The sequence below is a fragment of the Dendrobates tinctorius genome, unplaced genomic scaffold, assembly GCF_039654945.1.
Source record: "Dendrobates tinctorius isolate UK_male_01 unplaced genomic scaffold, ASM3965494v1 ptg000091l, whole genome shotgun sequence".
Taxonomy (NCBI): domain Eukaryota; kingdom Metazoa; phylum Chordata; class Amphibia; order Anura; family Dendrobatidae; genus Dendrobates; species Dendrobates tinctorius.
The window spans coordinates 5246304-5263820 of NW_027361759.1; the positions used below are offsets into that span (position 1 = coordinate 5246304).

The window sequence follows — 17517 nt, forward strand, 5'->3', positions numbered from 1 at the left end:
AAAAGATAGAATACATGTATACACATAGAATAGGTGTATATGGGACGCCCTCACACCCAGGGCTGTGGGGTACTCGGTACCGGGCCCGATGAGCTTTAATGGGAGATGTCACGGCGGCTGGGACCCGGCCCGTGGCCCTGGACGCTCATTGTAAAAGGTGAATGTTCAGTGTGCTGATAGTAGTGAAAGTTTATAAGTGATTCGTGACGCCACCTGTGGTATTCGGCAATAGAGATGTAAGCCGACGCTGCAGACAGATCCTCTGGGACAGATGGTGTGGTGCAGCAGTGATGTTATAGCCCTCCACAGGCAGGGCTGTAGTCCCAGGGCAGTGTAGGTGAAGTGACACTTAGATGGTGTAGTGTCAGGCACGAGGGATGTAGCAGTGCTGGGCAGGTTGGCGCAGGAATAAGTGGAGGACACCAGGGCATGTAGTTCCAAAGCTTTACTCACAGCCTGTTGTACAAACAGGTGCCTGCTTCCGTGCCATGTCCTCCGAGTTAGGGACTCAGTCAACCTCCAGGCCAGATGGAATACTCCTTTCCAACACTCCGCCAACATATGTGCCTTTTCTGAACATCTCCTCTTATAGCGCCTTTGAGTGAAGTACTCCTAGTACTGAGTTACACTGGAGTTCCTCCTGTCAGATGTTCCTATGAACTCTACTTGTACGGCAGACAGCTGTAGCCTGCTTCGGGGACTCCTTGCTACTAAGTCCCGGCTCACTCATATGTTGCTGTTGTGCCCCCAAGTCTTGGGTGGGAAGAAAGCGGTCACTACTTCTATTCCTCCGGTGTCTGCTGCAGGACCATTAGTATCCGTACAACCTCGGGGACCGGACCCAGGCCTTTTGCTTAGGACTTGAAAAGAGTTCTTCTCTAACCCTTTTCCTTGTCCTCTTATTCTCCTTACGTTCCGTGCTAATCCTTTCCAATGGAGAATCAAGCTTCCTTTCTCTGTCTCTTTCCTGTGCCAGCAGACCCAGATCACTGTGGCCTGCTGCAGCACTTCCTTCTTCCTTCCCTTTCCCGGGGATCTTCTCTTTCTCACACTCTGTCCGTCTACATCCTCACTCACTGACTGAATGAAAGACTGACTGACTGACTCAACTCTTCCCGCTCTTTTGTGCGAACTAAACTCCACCCACCTCCCAGCACGTTTCGTGTTCTAAGCAGGGAGCCACCAAGGGGTGCTTTGCTATACTCCAAGCATGGAGCCGCCGAAGGTGCTTTGCTATACTACTTTGTGGTGTGGGGTGCAGGTGTTGGAGCGTGGTCAGATGTTTCCACCTTACCTGGATGGTGGGGCACCACACCTCAAGAGGAGGTGCAGTACCTCTGTGGCGACTGAGCCTTAGGGGCACCACATATATATATATATACACTGCTCAAAAAAATAAAGGGAACACTAAGATACCACATCGTAAATATCACTGAATTAAATATTGCAGCTGCAAATCTTTATTCATTACATAGTGGCATGCGTTGAGAACAAGAAAACATAAAAATGATCAATGTAAATCAAAATTAATATCCCATGGAGGTCCGGATTTGGAAGGATACTCAAAATCAAAGTGGAAAATCAAATTAAAGGCTGATCCAACTTCAGTGGAAATGCCTCAAGACAAGGAAATGATGCTTAGTAGTGTGTGGCCTCCACGTGCCTGTTTGACCTCCCTATGACACCTGGGCATGCTCCTGATGAGTTGGCGGATGTTGTCATGAGGGATCTCCTCCCAGACCTGGACTAAAGCATCCACCAACTCCTGGACAGTCTGTGGTGCAACGTGACATTGGTGAATGGAGCGAGACATGATGTCCCAGATGTGCTCAATAGGATTCAGGCCTGGGGAACGGGCGGGCCAATCTATAGCTTCAATGCCTTCATCTTGCAGGAACTGATGACACACTCCAGCCACATGAGGTCTGGCGTTGTTCTGCATTAGGAGGAACCCAGGGCCAACCGCACCAGCATATGGTATCACAAGGGGTCTGAGGATCTCATCTCGGTACCTAATGGCAGTCAAGCTACCTCTGGTGAGCACATGGAGGGCTGTGCGGCCCTCCAAAGAAATTCCACCCCACACCATTACTGATCCACTGCCAAATCGGTCATGCTGAAGGATGTTGCAGGCAGGATTTTGCTCTCCACAGCATCTCCAGACTCTTTCATGTCTGTCACATGTGCTCTGTGTGAACCTGCTTTCATCTGTGAAGAGCACTGGCCACCATTGGCGATTTTTGCCAATCATGGTGTTCTGTGGCAAATGCCAAGCATCCTGCATGATTTTGGGCTGTGAGTAAAACCCCCATCTGTGGACATCGGGCACTCAGACCATCCTCATTGAGTCGGTTTCTAACCGTTTGTGCAGACACATGCACATTTGTGGCATGCTGGAGGTCATTTTGCAGGGCTCTGGCAGTGCTCCTCCTGTTCCTCTTTGCACAAAGGCTGAGGTAGCGTTCCTGCTTTTGGGTTGTTGACCTCCTACGACCCCCTCCACGTCTTCTGGTGTACTGGCCTGTCTCCTGGTAACGCCTCCAGCCTCTAGACACTACGCTGACAGACACAGGCAAACCTTCTTGCACAGCTCACATTGATGTGTCATCCTGGATGAGCTGCACTACCTGAGCCACTTGTGTGGGTTGTAGAGTCCGTCTCATGCTACCACGAGTGTGAAAGAACAACCAACATTCAAAAGTGACCAAAACATCAGGCAGAAAGCATTGGTACTGAGATGTGGTCTGTGGTCCCCACCTGCAGAACCACTCCTTTATTGAGTGTGTCTTGATAATTGCCAATAATTTCCATCTGTTATCTATTCCATTTACACAACAGCATGTGAAATTGATTGTCAATCAGTGTTGCTTCCTAAGTGGAAAGTTTGATTTCACAGAAGATTAATTTACTTGGAGTTAAATTCTGTTGTTTAAGTGTTCCTTTTATTTTTTGAGCAGTGTATATATATACATATGTCAGTGACACACATATATATCTTTATATTTGATAGAGATATAGATAGTAGAATAACCGATAATTCAATTGTTGGCTTCTGTAAAATAATTGCAAAGCTGACAGGATATGGCACATCAATTAAATACAGTAAACTATTGCATATCATTTTGATTTATATATGTCCATGACTACTAATGTTATTAGTGTATTTGTGTAAAAATTTGTAACTGTAGGTGTTAAATTAAAGAATTAAATCCCAGAAAAATATTGTGTGGGCTCCCGAGCAATTTTCTCCGCCAGAGAGGGAAAGCCAGTGACTGAGGGCAAATATTAATAGCCTAGAGAGGGACCATGGTTATTGCCCCCCCAGCTAAAAACATCTGCCCCCAGCCACCCCAGAATAGGCGCAACTGTAAGATGCGCCAATTTCGGCACTTAGCCTCTCTTTTTCCATTGCCCTGCAACAGGTGGCATATGGGGTAATAAGGGGTTAATATCACCTTGCTCTAGTGAGGTGACATTAAGCCCGGTTAACCCCTTAATGACCAGGGTTATTTTTGGTTTTGCCTACCTATTTAATAATACATAATAAAACATTAGTTAAGTTTATTACAAATTGTGCAGACATGCTTTAACCCCTTAATGACCGGAGCTTTTTTCGATTTTTCGTATTCGTTTTTTGCTCCCCTTCTTTCCAGAGCCATAACTTTTTTATTTTTCCGTCAATATGGCTATGTGAGGGCTTGTTTTTTGCAGGACGAGTTGCACTTTTGAACGACACTATTGGTTTTACCATGTAGTGTACCACAAAATGGGAAAAAAATTCCAAGTGTGGTGAAATTGCAAAAAAAAGTGCAATCCCACAATTGTTTTTTGCTTGGCATTTTTGCTAGATTCTCTAAATGCTAAAAGTGACCTGCCATTATGATTCTCCTGGTCATTATGAGTTCATTAGACACCAAACATGTCTAGGTTCTTTTTTTATCTAAGTGTTGATTAAAAAAATTCCAAAGTTTGTTTTAAAAAAAAAAGCGCCATTTTCCAAGACCGTCTCTATTTTTCATGATCTGCGATTGGGTGAGGGCTTATTTTTTGCGCACCAAGCTGATGTTTTTAATGATACCACTTTTGTGCAGATATGTTCTTTAGATCGGCCATTATTGCATTTTAATACAATGTCACAGCGACCAAAACAAAACGTAATTCTGGTGCTTTGATTTTTTTTCTCGCTACGCCGTTTAGTGATCGGGTTAATCCTTTCTTTTTATTAATAGATCGGGCGATTCTGAACGTGACGATACCTAATGTGTATGTGTGATTTCTTTTTAATTGTTTTATTTTGAATGGGGCAAAAGTGGGATGATTGAAACTTTTTTTTTTCATATTTTTTAAAATATTTATTTTAGAAGCATCCCATACTTGATTGGCTCAGCTACATATAGGCGATGAGCAGATCGCCTATATGTAGCTGAATTACTGCATTGCTATGAGCGCCAACCACCGGGCGTTCAAAGCAATGCGGCATCAACAACCATAGAGGTCTGGTTGTTATGCCAACGCATCGCTGACCCCCGACAGGGTCAGTAATGCACGCATTTCCATTGTCAGCGTTTGACAGTGGCATTTAACTAGTTAATAGGCACAGGTGGATCGCAATTCCACCTGCGCCTATTGCGGGCACATGTCAGCTGTTCACAACAGCTGACATGTCCCGGCTTTGATGCGGGCTCACCGCCGGAGTCCTCATCAAAGCTGGGGAGACGTCCAATGACGGATGATGTACGTCATTGGACGTTAAGGGGTTAATAAAGGAGGGGTGTCAATAAGACACCTCTCCATTATTAATCCAATAGTATGAAAGGGTTAAAAAAAACACAGACATTAAGAATAAAGTATTTTAATGAAATAATTAAACACACTGGTTTCCCAGCTTTATTAATCTCCCATACCAAGCGAAGCCATCGTTCTCCTGTAAAAAACTAAAAATATAAAATAACCATGTCCCATACAGGCAGCTTCTCATTCATTCCTCCATGGTTTACAGCCGGGGCATTCGCATTAGCACCGCTCTCGGTTGTAAACTATTTAACCCCTTGAGATGGATTGCGCCGTGGGACATGACTGAACGGCGGATATGTATGGGATGTTGTTGATTTTTTATTTTTTATTTTTTACAGAAGAACAATGGCTTTGCTTGGATTGGGAGTTTAATAAAGATGGGAAACCAGTGTGTTTAATTATTTTATTAAAATACTTTATTCTTAATGTCTGTGTCTTATTGACACCTCTCCATTATTAATCGGGCTTAATGTTACCTTACAATAGCAAGGTGACATTCACCCCTTATTACCCCATATGCCACCCACTACAGGGCAATGGGAAGAAAGAGGCTAAGTGCCGGAATTGGCGCATCTTACAGATGTGCCTTTTCTGGGCTGGCTGGGGGCAGATGTTTTTAGCCAGGGGGGCAATAACCATGGTGCCTCTCTAGTCTATTAATATCTGCCCTCAGTCACTGGCTTTCCCTCTCTGGTGAAGAAAATTGAGCGGGAGTCCACGCAATTTTTTCCTGTGAATACATTCCTTTATTAAATACATACAGGTCCCAAATTTTACACACATATACTACTAACAGTATTAGTCACTGATCTATATAAATCTAACTGTTCTGCAATGGTTTACTGTATGTAAACCATGTCTCCTATCCTTATATATATATATATATATATATAGATAAAGCTGAGTGTATAGCCCTGCCCACTCCGCATAGCCACATTCACTGTAATATCCCACATCATCCAGTCAGCCAGAGCCACCAGACTACTACCCCTAATAACCCACATCATCCCGTCAGAGCCACCGGACTACTACCCCTAATATCCCACATCATCCCGTCAGAGCCACCAGACTACTACCCCTAATATCCCGCATCATCCCGTCACAGCTGCCTGACTACTACCCCTAATATCCCACATCATCCCATCAGCCAGAGTCACCGGACTACTACCGCTAATATCCCACATCATCCCGTCAGCCAGAGCCACCGGACTACTACCTCTAATATCCCACATCATCCCATCAGCCAGAGCCACCGGACTACTACCCCTAATATCCCACATCATCCCTTCAGCCAGAGCCATCGGACTACTACCCCTAATATCCCACATCATCCCGTCAGCCAGAACCATCGGACTACTTCCACTAATATCCCACATCATCCCGTCAGAGCCACCAGAATACTACCCCTAATATCCCACATCATCCCGTCAGAGCCACCGGACTACTACACCTAATATTACACATCATCCTGTCAGCCAAAGCCATCAGACTATTATCCCTAATATCCCACATCATCCCGTCAGCCAGAGCCACAGGACTACTACCCCTAATATCCCGCATCATCCCTTCAGAGCCCCCGGGCTACTACCCCTAATATCCCACATCATCCCTTTAGCCAGAGCCACCGGACTACTACCACTAGTATCCCACCTCATCACATCAGCCAGAGCCACCAGACTACTACCCCTAATATCCCACATCATCCCATCAGCCAGAGCCATCGGATTACTACCCCTAATATCCCACATCATCCCGTCAGCCAGAGCTACCGGACTACTACCCCTAATATCCCACATCATTCCGTCAGAGCCACCGGACTACTACCCCTAATATCCCACATCATCCCATCAGCCAGAGCCATCGGACTACTGCCCCTAATATCCCACATCCTAACTTCCATACCGGGGATCCGTTTAAGAGCGGCCTGGGGTCAAAACGAAAGCACTGGATGGATTTGCCCTGACTTCCATACTGGAGATCCCTTTAAGAGGGAAGATGTGCCTATGGGATTGAGGATGTGTGATGGGGATATGGGCAGGGAGGGGGGGATTCATTTCTGTCATGTACTCTGCTCCTTTCTGGGGGGCAGACAATGGCTGGGAGCTTAGATTTCTCCCACCATGGCAGTGTCTGCTGAGGTGTTGTCATTGAGTGAGAAAACTATTGCTCATAGCAACCAAACACAGCTCAGCTTCTTTGCTTAGTGATTGGTTGCAAGGAAAACTGTTGCTCATAGCAACTAATCACAGCTCAGCTTCTTTTAAACAGCTCTGGTGAAATGAAAGATGCTTCATGAATGGTTGGTGATACACACACATACATACATTCACTATTATATATATATAGATGTATATATAATAGATATCTATATATTATATATACAGTATATAGAATACATATAGAAGAGATGATCAAAAGGCAATATATACATAAAAATACAATCTTTATTAATGCAAAGTTAAAATCACATAACCAAATACTGATAGGAAATAGAAAGGTGCAAGCTGTTTACCACTCGTAACTCTCAAGGATGCACAGGTCCAGGAGGGACAACACAGATGGGATATTCAAACAATGCCAGTGTTAATACACAAAATTTATTTATGCTAAGTAACAAAATACGGGCATTCATGCATAGGCCAATAACAACACTATTTATCTGGCGCCACCTAGTGCATTACATATGTCGCCATATTAGGACAGCAGAATAACAACAAATAAATTATTAGCAATCCCCTATAATGGGGTTAATGCCACAACAATATATCCCAATATAGCAGCATATGTTTATCTGGCGCCCCCTAGTGCGCCGCATGTGTCACCGTTTTAGAGCGGCAAGATAACATCCAGTAAAATTACTAACACTCCCCTATAATGGGGTTAATGCCACAACAGTGTTACCTAATAGTGCCTGTAAAGCCTGCCCATAGTACCTAGCACACATCCATAGTCCCCACATCACCCGGTCAATCCCTCATACCAGTAACAAAAAAACATTACATAATATAATCCATAATGATTACCTATTAACGTCAGTGGTACTGGGTGGTGTGATTCCTGGGCCAGCGCGTCCACCCCGACGTGCGTTTCGGACTCCTTCCTCAAGGATGTGTGCTAGATACTTTTTTGAGCGATACAATTTTTGAGAGAATTGCCCCCCAGCTTCCCTAAACTTTCCCAAATGTTCAAGCGGACCATGTGTCTTTTTGGGAGCACATACTTGTGCGAAAAGCTCTCCTCTACCTTGAACTTCAATAAGTCCAAGTACAGGTCCAGACTTACTGATGAGCATCTTCAAGCCCTACTGAGGGTCTCAACTGCTTCCTCCCTTAAGCCAAATGTGGTTCAGCTATGCGAGAGTACGCACTGCCAGATCTCTAGCAGCAAAAAGTAGGCAGAAGAAGCCATGTTTAAAACAGTTTATGTTCAATGCTCCATTCATGTTCAGAAAGTTAAATGTTAAAGAACTGTTAATGCAGACATCTGAATAATAATAATTACATTTCTCTAGTCAGCAACTATATGTGGTTTCTTCAGTCTTCTATATCTGCTGTATTATTATCATTTTCATTTTTTTTATTTATTACTGACTGATTTATTTTTTTCTTATGATTTTGTTAATTTATTTTTATTTTTTAACACAATATAAGATGAAAAAATAAAGACATTTGATAACATTGGAATGTTTTTGTAAGAGCTTTTCTTGTGGAAAACCTGATGCGGCCCAGCCTCACCCAGATTCTACCTCCAGCGGCCCCTGGGTAAATTGAGTTTGAGACCCCTGCTTTAAAGGCACAGGATCTTAACCATTACAAAATCTTGCCTGCTTATAAGTCATTTCACAAATCATAAATGCTACAACACCACTCCTCACTTTTCCAGCAGCAGTCACTGTATGGCCATCCATTTCGCCTGCCCCTAGCTAGGTTTTTTTTTCTATGACTTATGACTGATCTACTAACATAGAAGTTATAGGTGAAAATACAGTGGGTTCAGAGAGTTTTCAGACCCCTTTAAATTTTTTACTCTTTGTTTCATTGCAGCCATTTTGTATATTCAAAAAAGTTATTTTTTTTCTCATTAATGTACACTCTGCAACCCATCTTGACTGAAAAAAAAGTAGGAATTTTTGAAAATTTCATTTAAAAAAACTGAAATATCACGTGGTCACAAGTATTCAGACCCTTTTCTCAGTATTGAGTAGGAGCACCCTACAGTACAGCCATGAGTCTTCTAGGGAATGATGCAACAAGTTTTTCACACCTGGATTTGGGGATATGCTTCCATTTTTCCTTGCAGACCCTCTCCAGTTCCATAAGGTTGGATGGTGAACGTTGCTGGACAGCCATTTTCATGTCTCTCCAGAAATGCTCAATTGGGTTTAGGTCAGGGCTCTGACTGGGCCAGTCAAGAAAGGTCAAAGAGTTGTTCTGAAGCCACTCCTTTGTTATTTTAGCTGTGTGCTTAGGGTCAATGTCTTGTTGGAAGGTGAACCTTCGGCCAAGTCTGAGGTCCAGAGCACTCTGGAAGAGGTTTTCATCCAGGATATCTCTGTACTTGGCCGCATTCATGTTTCCTTCAATGGCAACCAGTCGTCCTGTCCCTGTAGCTGAAAAACACCCCCATAGCATGATGCTGCCACCACCATGTTTCACTGTTTAGATTGTATTGGGCAGGTGATGAGCAGTGCCTGGTTTTCTCCACACAAACCACTTAGAATTATCACCAAAAAGTTCTATCGTCGTCTCATCAGACCAGAGAATCTTATTTTTCATAGTCTCTGGGAGTTCTTCATGTGTTTTTTAGCAAACTCTATTCTGGCATTCACATGTCTGGCACTGAGGAGAGGCTTCCGTCGGGTCACTCTGCCATAAAGACCCAACTGGTGTAGAGCTGCAGTGATAGTTGACTTTGTGGAACTTTCTCCCATCTCCCTACTGCATCTGTGGAGCTCAGCCACAGTGATCTTGGGGTTCTTCTTTACCTGTCTCACCAAGTCTCTTCTCCCATGATTGCTCAGTTTGGCTGGACGGCCAGGTCTAGGAAGACTTCTAGTGGCCCCAAACTGCTTCCATTTAAGGATTATGGAGCCCACTGTGCTCTTAGGAATGAGTACTGCAGAAATTCTTTTGTAACCTTGGCCATATCTGTGCCTTGCCACAATTCTGTCTCTGAGTTAATTGGCCAGTTTCTTTGACCTCATGATTTTCATTTGGTCTGACATGCACAGTGAGCTGTGAGGTCTTATATAGACAGGTGTGTGCCTTTACAAATCAAGTCCTATCAGCTTAGTTAAACACAGCTGGACTCCAATGAAGTAATAGAAACATCTCAAGGAGGATCACAAGGAAATGGACAGCATGTGACTTAAATATGAGTGTCTGAGCAAAGGGTCTGAATACTTATGGCCATGTGATATTTCAGTTTTTCTTTTTTTAATACATTTGCAAAAATTTCTACATTTCTGCTTTTTTCAGTCAAGATGGGGTGCAGAGTGTACATTAATGAGAAAAAAATGAACTTTTTTGAATTTACCAACTGGCTGCAATGAAACAAAGAGTTAAAAATTTAAAGGGGTCTGAATACTTTCCATACCCACTATACTTATACACACGTGAACCTTGCTGCTTCTTTTGCCTGTTTACATTGTGCTGCTAGAAGCTTTGAGGCAGAGATAAATACATTGCAAGCTCTCAAAATAATGTCACTGGGAGATTCTAAAGGAGTTTTAGACCAGAATAATAAAAAATTGTAAATTGTGATCACAACTGATGAGGTATAAAGTAGTATTTGATGGAGCAGGAAAAAAACTATCGCTGGTCTGCGTTGATGCATCTGCCTCAATGGATTCTAAATGTTTATGTTTATTCCAGCATAAGCTTGTACCCTCTTCTTCATTTCAGAGGTATATGAAATGTATGATTTGTTATTTTTCTTTAAGCATTCACAGGAGGTCAGCATATTCCCACTACATATGGAAGTATTACTAGGACTGAAGTTCGTCATTCTGTATCTGGTATAGTTCAATTTAATATTTTCCAATATAGCTTAATGCTAAATCATTCTGGCCCCAATTCATTACTTATTTTAAACTAGTTTTTCCTTTTTTGTCGCCCAGTATTTGTTGCCATTTTTGGTGCCAAATTCCGCAAAAATGACGCACACAATTCATTAAATTGATGCAAAGTCTAAGCATTTTTTTCTTTCTTTAGCTGTTTTTACTACTTATTAGTTCCAAAATAGAATCAATAGAAAAGGATCCAATAGTATAGTGCTAATAATGCATGAAAACCCTCTGAAATCCCTAAACACTCAAATAAAGGAGTGATATAGGGTAATCAGAAAAAACACAACCAACACAAAATTAAGGGAATCAATAACCAATCTTTATTATAATCATGATATTACACAAATAGTAAACTGATAAAAGATACCTCAGATGCGAGGGACATGGTAGCTAAAGAACAGCGTAAATAATATTAATCAATACTGGTTTAGACAATTACTCCCCAGCAACATGCCCGCTGTCTTGGGGTCATATTTGACTCCGAGCTTTCATTCAATCCCCACATCCGATCACTGGCTCGCTCTTGTTATCTGCACCTCAAAAACATTTCTAGTATTCGAGCTTTTCTTACCTTCAACTCCGCAAAAACTCTTACTGTTTCTCTTATTCATTCTCGTCTGGACTATTGTAACGCTCTTCTAATTGGTCTCCCTCTTACCAAACTCTCCCCCCTCCAATCTGTCTTGAATGTTGCAGTCAGGATCATATTCCTTGCTATTCGTTACACCGATGCCTCTACCTTGTGCCAGTCATTACACTGGCTACCCATCCATTCCAGAATCCAGTACAAACTTATTACCCTCACCCATAAAGCAATCCACAGCGCAGCACCACCCTACATCTCCTCCCTCATCTCAGTCTACCACCCTACCTGTGCCCTCCGTTCTGCTGATGACCTGAGGTTGGCATCCTCAATAATCAGAACCTCCCACTCTCGTCTCCAAGACTATACGCTGCGCCAATTCTTTGGAATACACTTCCCAGGTCAATACGATTAGTCCCCAATCCCGACAATTTTAAGAGTGCCCTAAAACCGCATTTATTCAGACTGGCCTACCGCCTCAACACATTAACATAACTATCCCTGTGTGGCACAGTCAAAAGTTTTACCATAACCAGGTTCCCTGAATCATGTTCCCACATGCTTTATGCATCTATTAGCCCACTGTGTCTGTACGGTTACACACTTAACATTATGGCTGGTCTGAACAATGAAGGCAACTGTTACCACCCACCTTTCGTGTCTACCTTTTTTTCCTCATAGACTGTAAGCTTGCGAGCAGGGCTCTCATTCCGCTTTGTATCTGTTATGATCTATGTGATTATTGTTATGCTGTAATGTCTATTGTCTGTACAAGTCCCCTCTGAAATGTAAAGTGCTGCGGAATATGTCGGCGCTATAGAAATAAAATTATTACCGTATTTATTTTAGACAAAATATCCTATTATCAAAAGGCTTACAACTGCTGCCCATTGTAAAGTCTCAGTGCATAGATAAACAAAAATTAGGCAAACCAAAGATAAATAGGAAGGCAAAAAGGGCTATGTAAATGTATACCCTATTTTAATTATAAGCCCATAGTGAATGATAACTAGAATTATAATTAGAATATACTGTGAGTAATTAACTACAGAATATTAACTGCTGCAAAATAGTAAACATGGGCACAAAGCCCTAAGTAGGCAACTTACTAAATGATGCAGGGTCCAAGCCGTGTCCCTCCACCCCGATACATGTTTCGTCAACACTTCCTAAGGGGGCATGTCGGGGAAGAGGGAAACTGGACCTTTTAACCTCACGTGGGCCAATGGCTAAAGTGTAATGTGTCTAAAGTGCGACCGCTGCCGGAGATTTGTTGCGGCGCACCACGTCATCGGAGCTCTCTTCCAGAAGTGGACTCGTCACCTCTGGTGTATGGAACACAAGCCAGCATGCGGCCCAGGTAATGGCCGCTATGCGTACCAGCTGATCCAAAATTGCCAGTGATGCAGCAAGTCTGCGAGAGATCAGAGCTGACAGGCGCGCACATCCGTGGCGTGATTAGCAAACAATATATATCAACAATAGGAAAGTATAACAAAGAGGGAGATGATATCTATATGGATAAGTATAATATAACATAAGAAACATTGATAATAAAATAAATAAGAGAACTAAATGGTCTCTCCAATGCATTGCTATTACTTCCAAAGCCTCACATTTTGCAAAACTGAGCAAAAATTGCACCACAATGCTGGATTACTCAAAAATATACCAGGTGGGGACTAGAGAGGAGTTGCACCAAATTTTGTGGCTTTTTAAAAAGTTGAAATTGATGAATCATGTGAAAACATCTGGAATCACAAAACTCCACCAGAAATTGAAATCCAATAAAAACAGGCGAACACATAGACTTATAAAAGGTGCAAATAGAATAAGAAAACAAAGTGCAAAACACATAAAACTAGACAAAAAAACAGATGCAAAGGCAATGATAAATCGGGGCCATAGTCTACATTCCTAAAGGAGTTGTCCAGTGAAAAGATGTTATCACCTATTAGCTTCTGAATGTAAAATTTAATACTAATGTTTATAGTCGGAATTTTTAAGACGTGTGTGGAGAACGAATTTGACTTATAAAGCTGGGGTTTAGAATTTTTGCTAATTTACCATTTAATGAAAAACACACAAAAATATAGTAAAAATGGGATCACAAATGTTTCAGTTTTAGCATGTAAAGCCTGACACTTATATGTACTTTAAGGGTCCATATATGTAAATAAGATTTGCTTAAATTATTTTACTTGCCCCAAAATTTTCATTTGCAAAATTTATCATTTCACATAAATAAATGCAAATAAATACAATTTTTGATTTTTATAAAGTCTTTCGTTATGTCTTGCAGAAAATATTCTGTATTAACCCTTTAAGGACCAGGGGTGTTTCCATTTTTGCATCTCTGTTTTTTGCTCCCCTTCTTCCCAAAGCCATAACTTTTTTTATTTTTCCATCAATATGGCCATGTGAGGGCTTGCTTTTTGTGGGACGAGTTGTACTTTTGAATGACAAGATTGTTTTACCAAATAGTGTACTGGAATTTGGGAAAAAATTCAAAGTGCGCTGAAATTGCAAAATAAGTGCACTTCTACATTTTTTTTACCATGTTCACTAAATGTTAAAATTGACCTGCCATTGTGATTCCTCAGATCATTACGAATTCACAGACATCAAACATGTATAGGTTCTTTTTTGTTTAAGTAGTGAAAACAAAAATCCAAAGTTTGTTAAAAACAAAAAATTGCCATTTTCTGACACCTGTAGCGTCTCCATTTTTCAGGATCTGGGACTGGGTGAGAGCTTATTTTTTGCGTGCTGAGCTGACATTTTTATTGACTCCATTTGAACGGATAGATATGATGTTTTGATCACCCTTTATTGCATTTTAATGCACTGTTGCGGCAACCAAACGTAATTCTGGCGTTTTAATTTTTTTTTGAGTTACGTCGTTTAGCAATCGTATTAATTATTTTATATATTGATATGGTGATTCTGAATATATATATTTTTCATTTTTTATTGTTTTATTTTTAATGGGGCAAATGGGGATTGATTTAAACTTTTATTTTTTAATAAGTTTAAAAACTATTTTTTTTACTTGCTTCAATAGTCTCCATGGGAGTCTAGAAGCTGTCCCGCTCTGTGTAGCAGAAATGCTCCCTTGCTATCATCGCCGACCACAGGCCGATGCTCATAGCTATCCGGCAATGGCAACCACAGGGGTCTCCTGCAAGTCTTCTCCACAGGTTGTCATGCCAACCCATCGGCAACCTATGGTCATATGACACGGGCGCCGATGAGAGTGGTGTGCGACTCTTTTACAGTATGTATATGTTAAATGCCGCTGTCACAGATTGACAGCAGCATTTAACATGTTAACAGCCGTGGGTGGATCGCGATTCCACCATCGGCTGTTAGGTGCACATAACCGCTGATCAGATCAGCTGTCATATGCCTGAAAAGGTGCAAGCTCATCAAAGGAGCCAGCACCAAACAGGGGAAGGCAACCCATGACGGACACTGCATGTTATTGGGTGTTAATGAGTTAAATGTCATTATTTTATTTTGGGTTCATATAAGATTTCAGTTGTTTTGTGTCCATCTACAGTAAGTGTGCTGCTGGCTAGTGATTCTATCCTCATCATGTGTGAACTGTAGTATCAGACTGACACACGCACACTTTGAATCTGGTTTACTTGGCTATTGGAAGTGATTAGCTTTTCATTAGCGTAATAGTCAATCACTTAAAAACAGCATTTGCTGAGTTACGGTAAAGGTCAGCTGATGTTTAGCAATTGTTTGAAAAACTATTATGCATATTTGATGCAGTTATCTTTTTTTTTATCATGTGCTTGGAGTCTATTTTGCCGTAATATAAAATACAGTACAGTCATATGTTAAAGTTTGGGCACCCCTATTAATGTTAACCTTTTTTTTTTATAACAATTTTGGTTTTTGCAACAGCTATTTCAGTTTCATATATCTAATAACTGATGGACTCAGTTATATTTCTGGATTCAAATGAGGTTTATTGTACTAACAGAAAATGTGCAATCTGCATTTAAACAAAATTTGACCGGTGCAAAAGTATGGGCACCTCAACATAAAAGTGACATTAATATTTCGTAGATCCTCCTTTTGCAAAAATAACAGCCTCTAGTCGCTTTCTGTAGCTATTAATGAGTTCCTCGATCCTGGATGAAGGTATTTGTGACCATTCCTGTTTACAAAACAATTCCAGTTCAGTTAAGTTTGATGGTCGCCGAGTATTGACAGCCCGCTTCAATCATCCCACAGATGTTCAATGATATTCAGGTCTGGGGACTGGGATGGCCATTCCAGAACATTGTAATTGTTCCTCTGCATGAATGCCTGAGTAGATTTGGAGCGGTGTTTTGGACCATATTCTTGCTGAAATATCCATCCCCTGCGTAACTTCAACTTCGTCACTGATTCTTGCACATTATTGTCAAAAATCTGCTGATACTGAGCTGAATCCATGCGACCCTCAACTTTAACAAGATTCCCAGTGCCGGCATTGGCCACACAGCCCCAAAGCATGATGGAACCTCCACCAAATTTTACTGTGGGTAGCAAGTGTTTTTCTTGGAATGCTGTGTTTTTTAGCCTCCATGCATAACACCTTTTTGTGTGACCAAACAACTCAATCTTTGTTTCATCAGTCCACAGGACTTTCTTCCGAAATGTAACTGGCTTGTCCAAATGTGCTTTTGCATACCTCAGGCGATTCTGTTTGTGGCGTGCTTGCAGAAACGGCTTCTTTCGCATCACTCTCCCATACAGCTTCTCCTTGTGCAAAGTGCGCTGTATTGTTGACCGATGCACAGTGACACCATCTGCAGCAAGATGATGCTGCAGGTCTTTGGAGGTGGTCTGTGGATTGTCCTTGACTGTTCTCACCATTCTTCTCTGCCTTTCTGATATTTTTCTTGGCCTGCCACTTCTGGGCTTAACAAGAACTGTACCTGTGTTCTTCCATTTCCTTACTATGTTCCTCACAGTGGAAACTGACAGGATAAATCTCTGAGACAACTTTTTGTATCCTTCCCCTGAAAAGCTATGTTGAATAATCTTTGTTTTCAGATCATTTGAGAGTTGTTTTGAGGAGCCCATGATGCCACTCTTCATAGGACAATCAAATAGGAGAACTACTTGAAAGTGGCCACCTTAAATACCTTTTCTCATGATTTGATACACCTGGCTATGAAGTTCAAAGCTCAATGAGGTTACAAAACCAATTTAGTGCTTCAGGAAGTCAGTAAAAAGTAGTTAGGAGTGTTCAAATCAAGAAAATGATAAGGGTGCCCATACTTTTGCAGCGGGCAAATTTTGTTTAAATGCAGATTGCATATTTTCTGTTAGTACAATAAACCTCATTTGAATCCAGAAATATAACTGAGTCCATCAGTTACTAGATATATGAAACTGAAATAGCTGTTGCAAAAATCAAAATTGTTATAAAGAAAAAAGGTTAACATTAATAGGGGTGCCCAAACTTTAACATATGACTGTATATGTAAGCCTATTTATTCATGGATAATGCACAGCATTTTTTGGCCACTAGCTCAAATCCAATACTGTATATATGTGGTCACTATGTTTTAGTCCTATATTGTGGTACATTTCGCATGTTACACAAAATGTCTAGAAAAGATCTTTAGTGTATCTATAGTTTGAATGGAAGCAAATGCATTATGAGTTTTTTAGTACATACAATATTTTTTGTGTCCTTGCACTGGATATTCTATTAATGCTCTTTTTAAATATTTCTGCAGCTACTACAAGCCAAATTTTCCCAGATATACAAAGTACCCCCGAGCGGGGGGCTCGTACAAAAATAAAAACGGGTAATGATTTTCTAGGACACTATTAATTTGTAACACACTGTCACTGCATATTGGCATTACATGTTATATCTTTTGCTAGCAAATCTGTCTGTTTAGAAGCATGCAATCCATCTATTGTCCTACCCAATCATTACCTTTATCCACCACATAAACTGCTACATTGTGTAACCTAGGAAGAAATCCCATCGATTGCACAGTCCATTACACAATCTATTTAACCAAGAGTCCAGCACACAATACAATTCTGTGTC

General features: G+C 41.3%; 1 protein-coding gene across 14 annotated transcripts in view; it reads left to right on the forward strand.

The window, feature by feature from the left end:
• ABI3BP (ABI family member 3 binding protein) overlaps window positions 1-17517 on the forward strand; it is a 733533-nt gene that overhangs the window by 510536 nt on the left and 205480 nt on the right. For 9 of the 14 annotated variants that reach the window (XM_073586187.1, XM_073586193.1, XM_073586188.1 and 6 more), the window contains 2 exons: window positions 10736-10810; window positions 17195-17266. The exons of 3 other annotated variants lie outside the window; for them this stretch is intronic. In XM_073586187.1, coding sequence (XP_073442288.1) covers window positions 10736-10810; window positions 17195-17266 — 147 coding nt within the window. The remainder of the gene's footprint in view (window positions 1-10735; window positions 10811-17194; window positions 17267-17517) is intronic. 2 more of the 14 variants (XM_073586189.1, XM_073586196.1) reach the window with 1 other exon arrangement.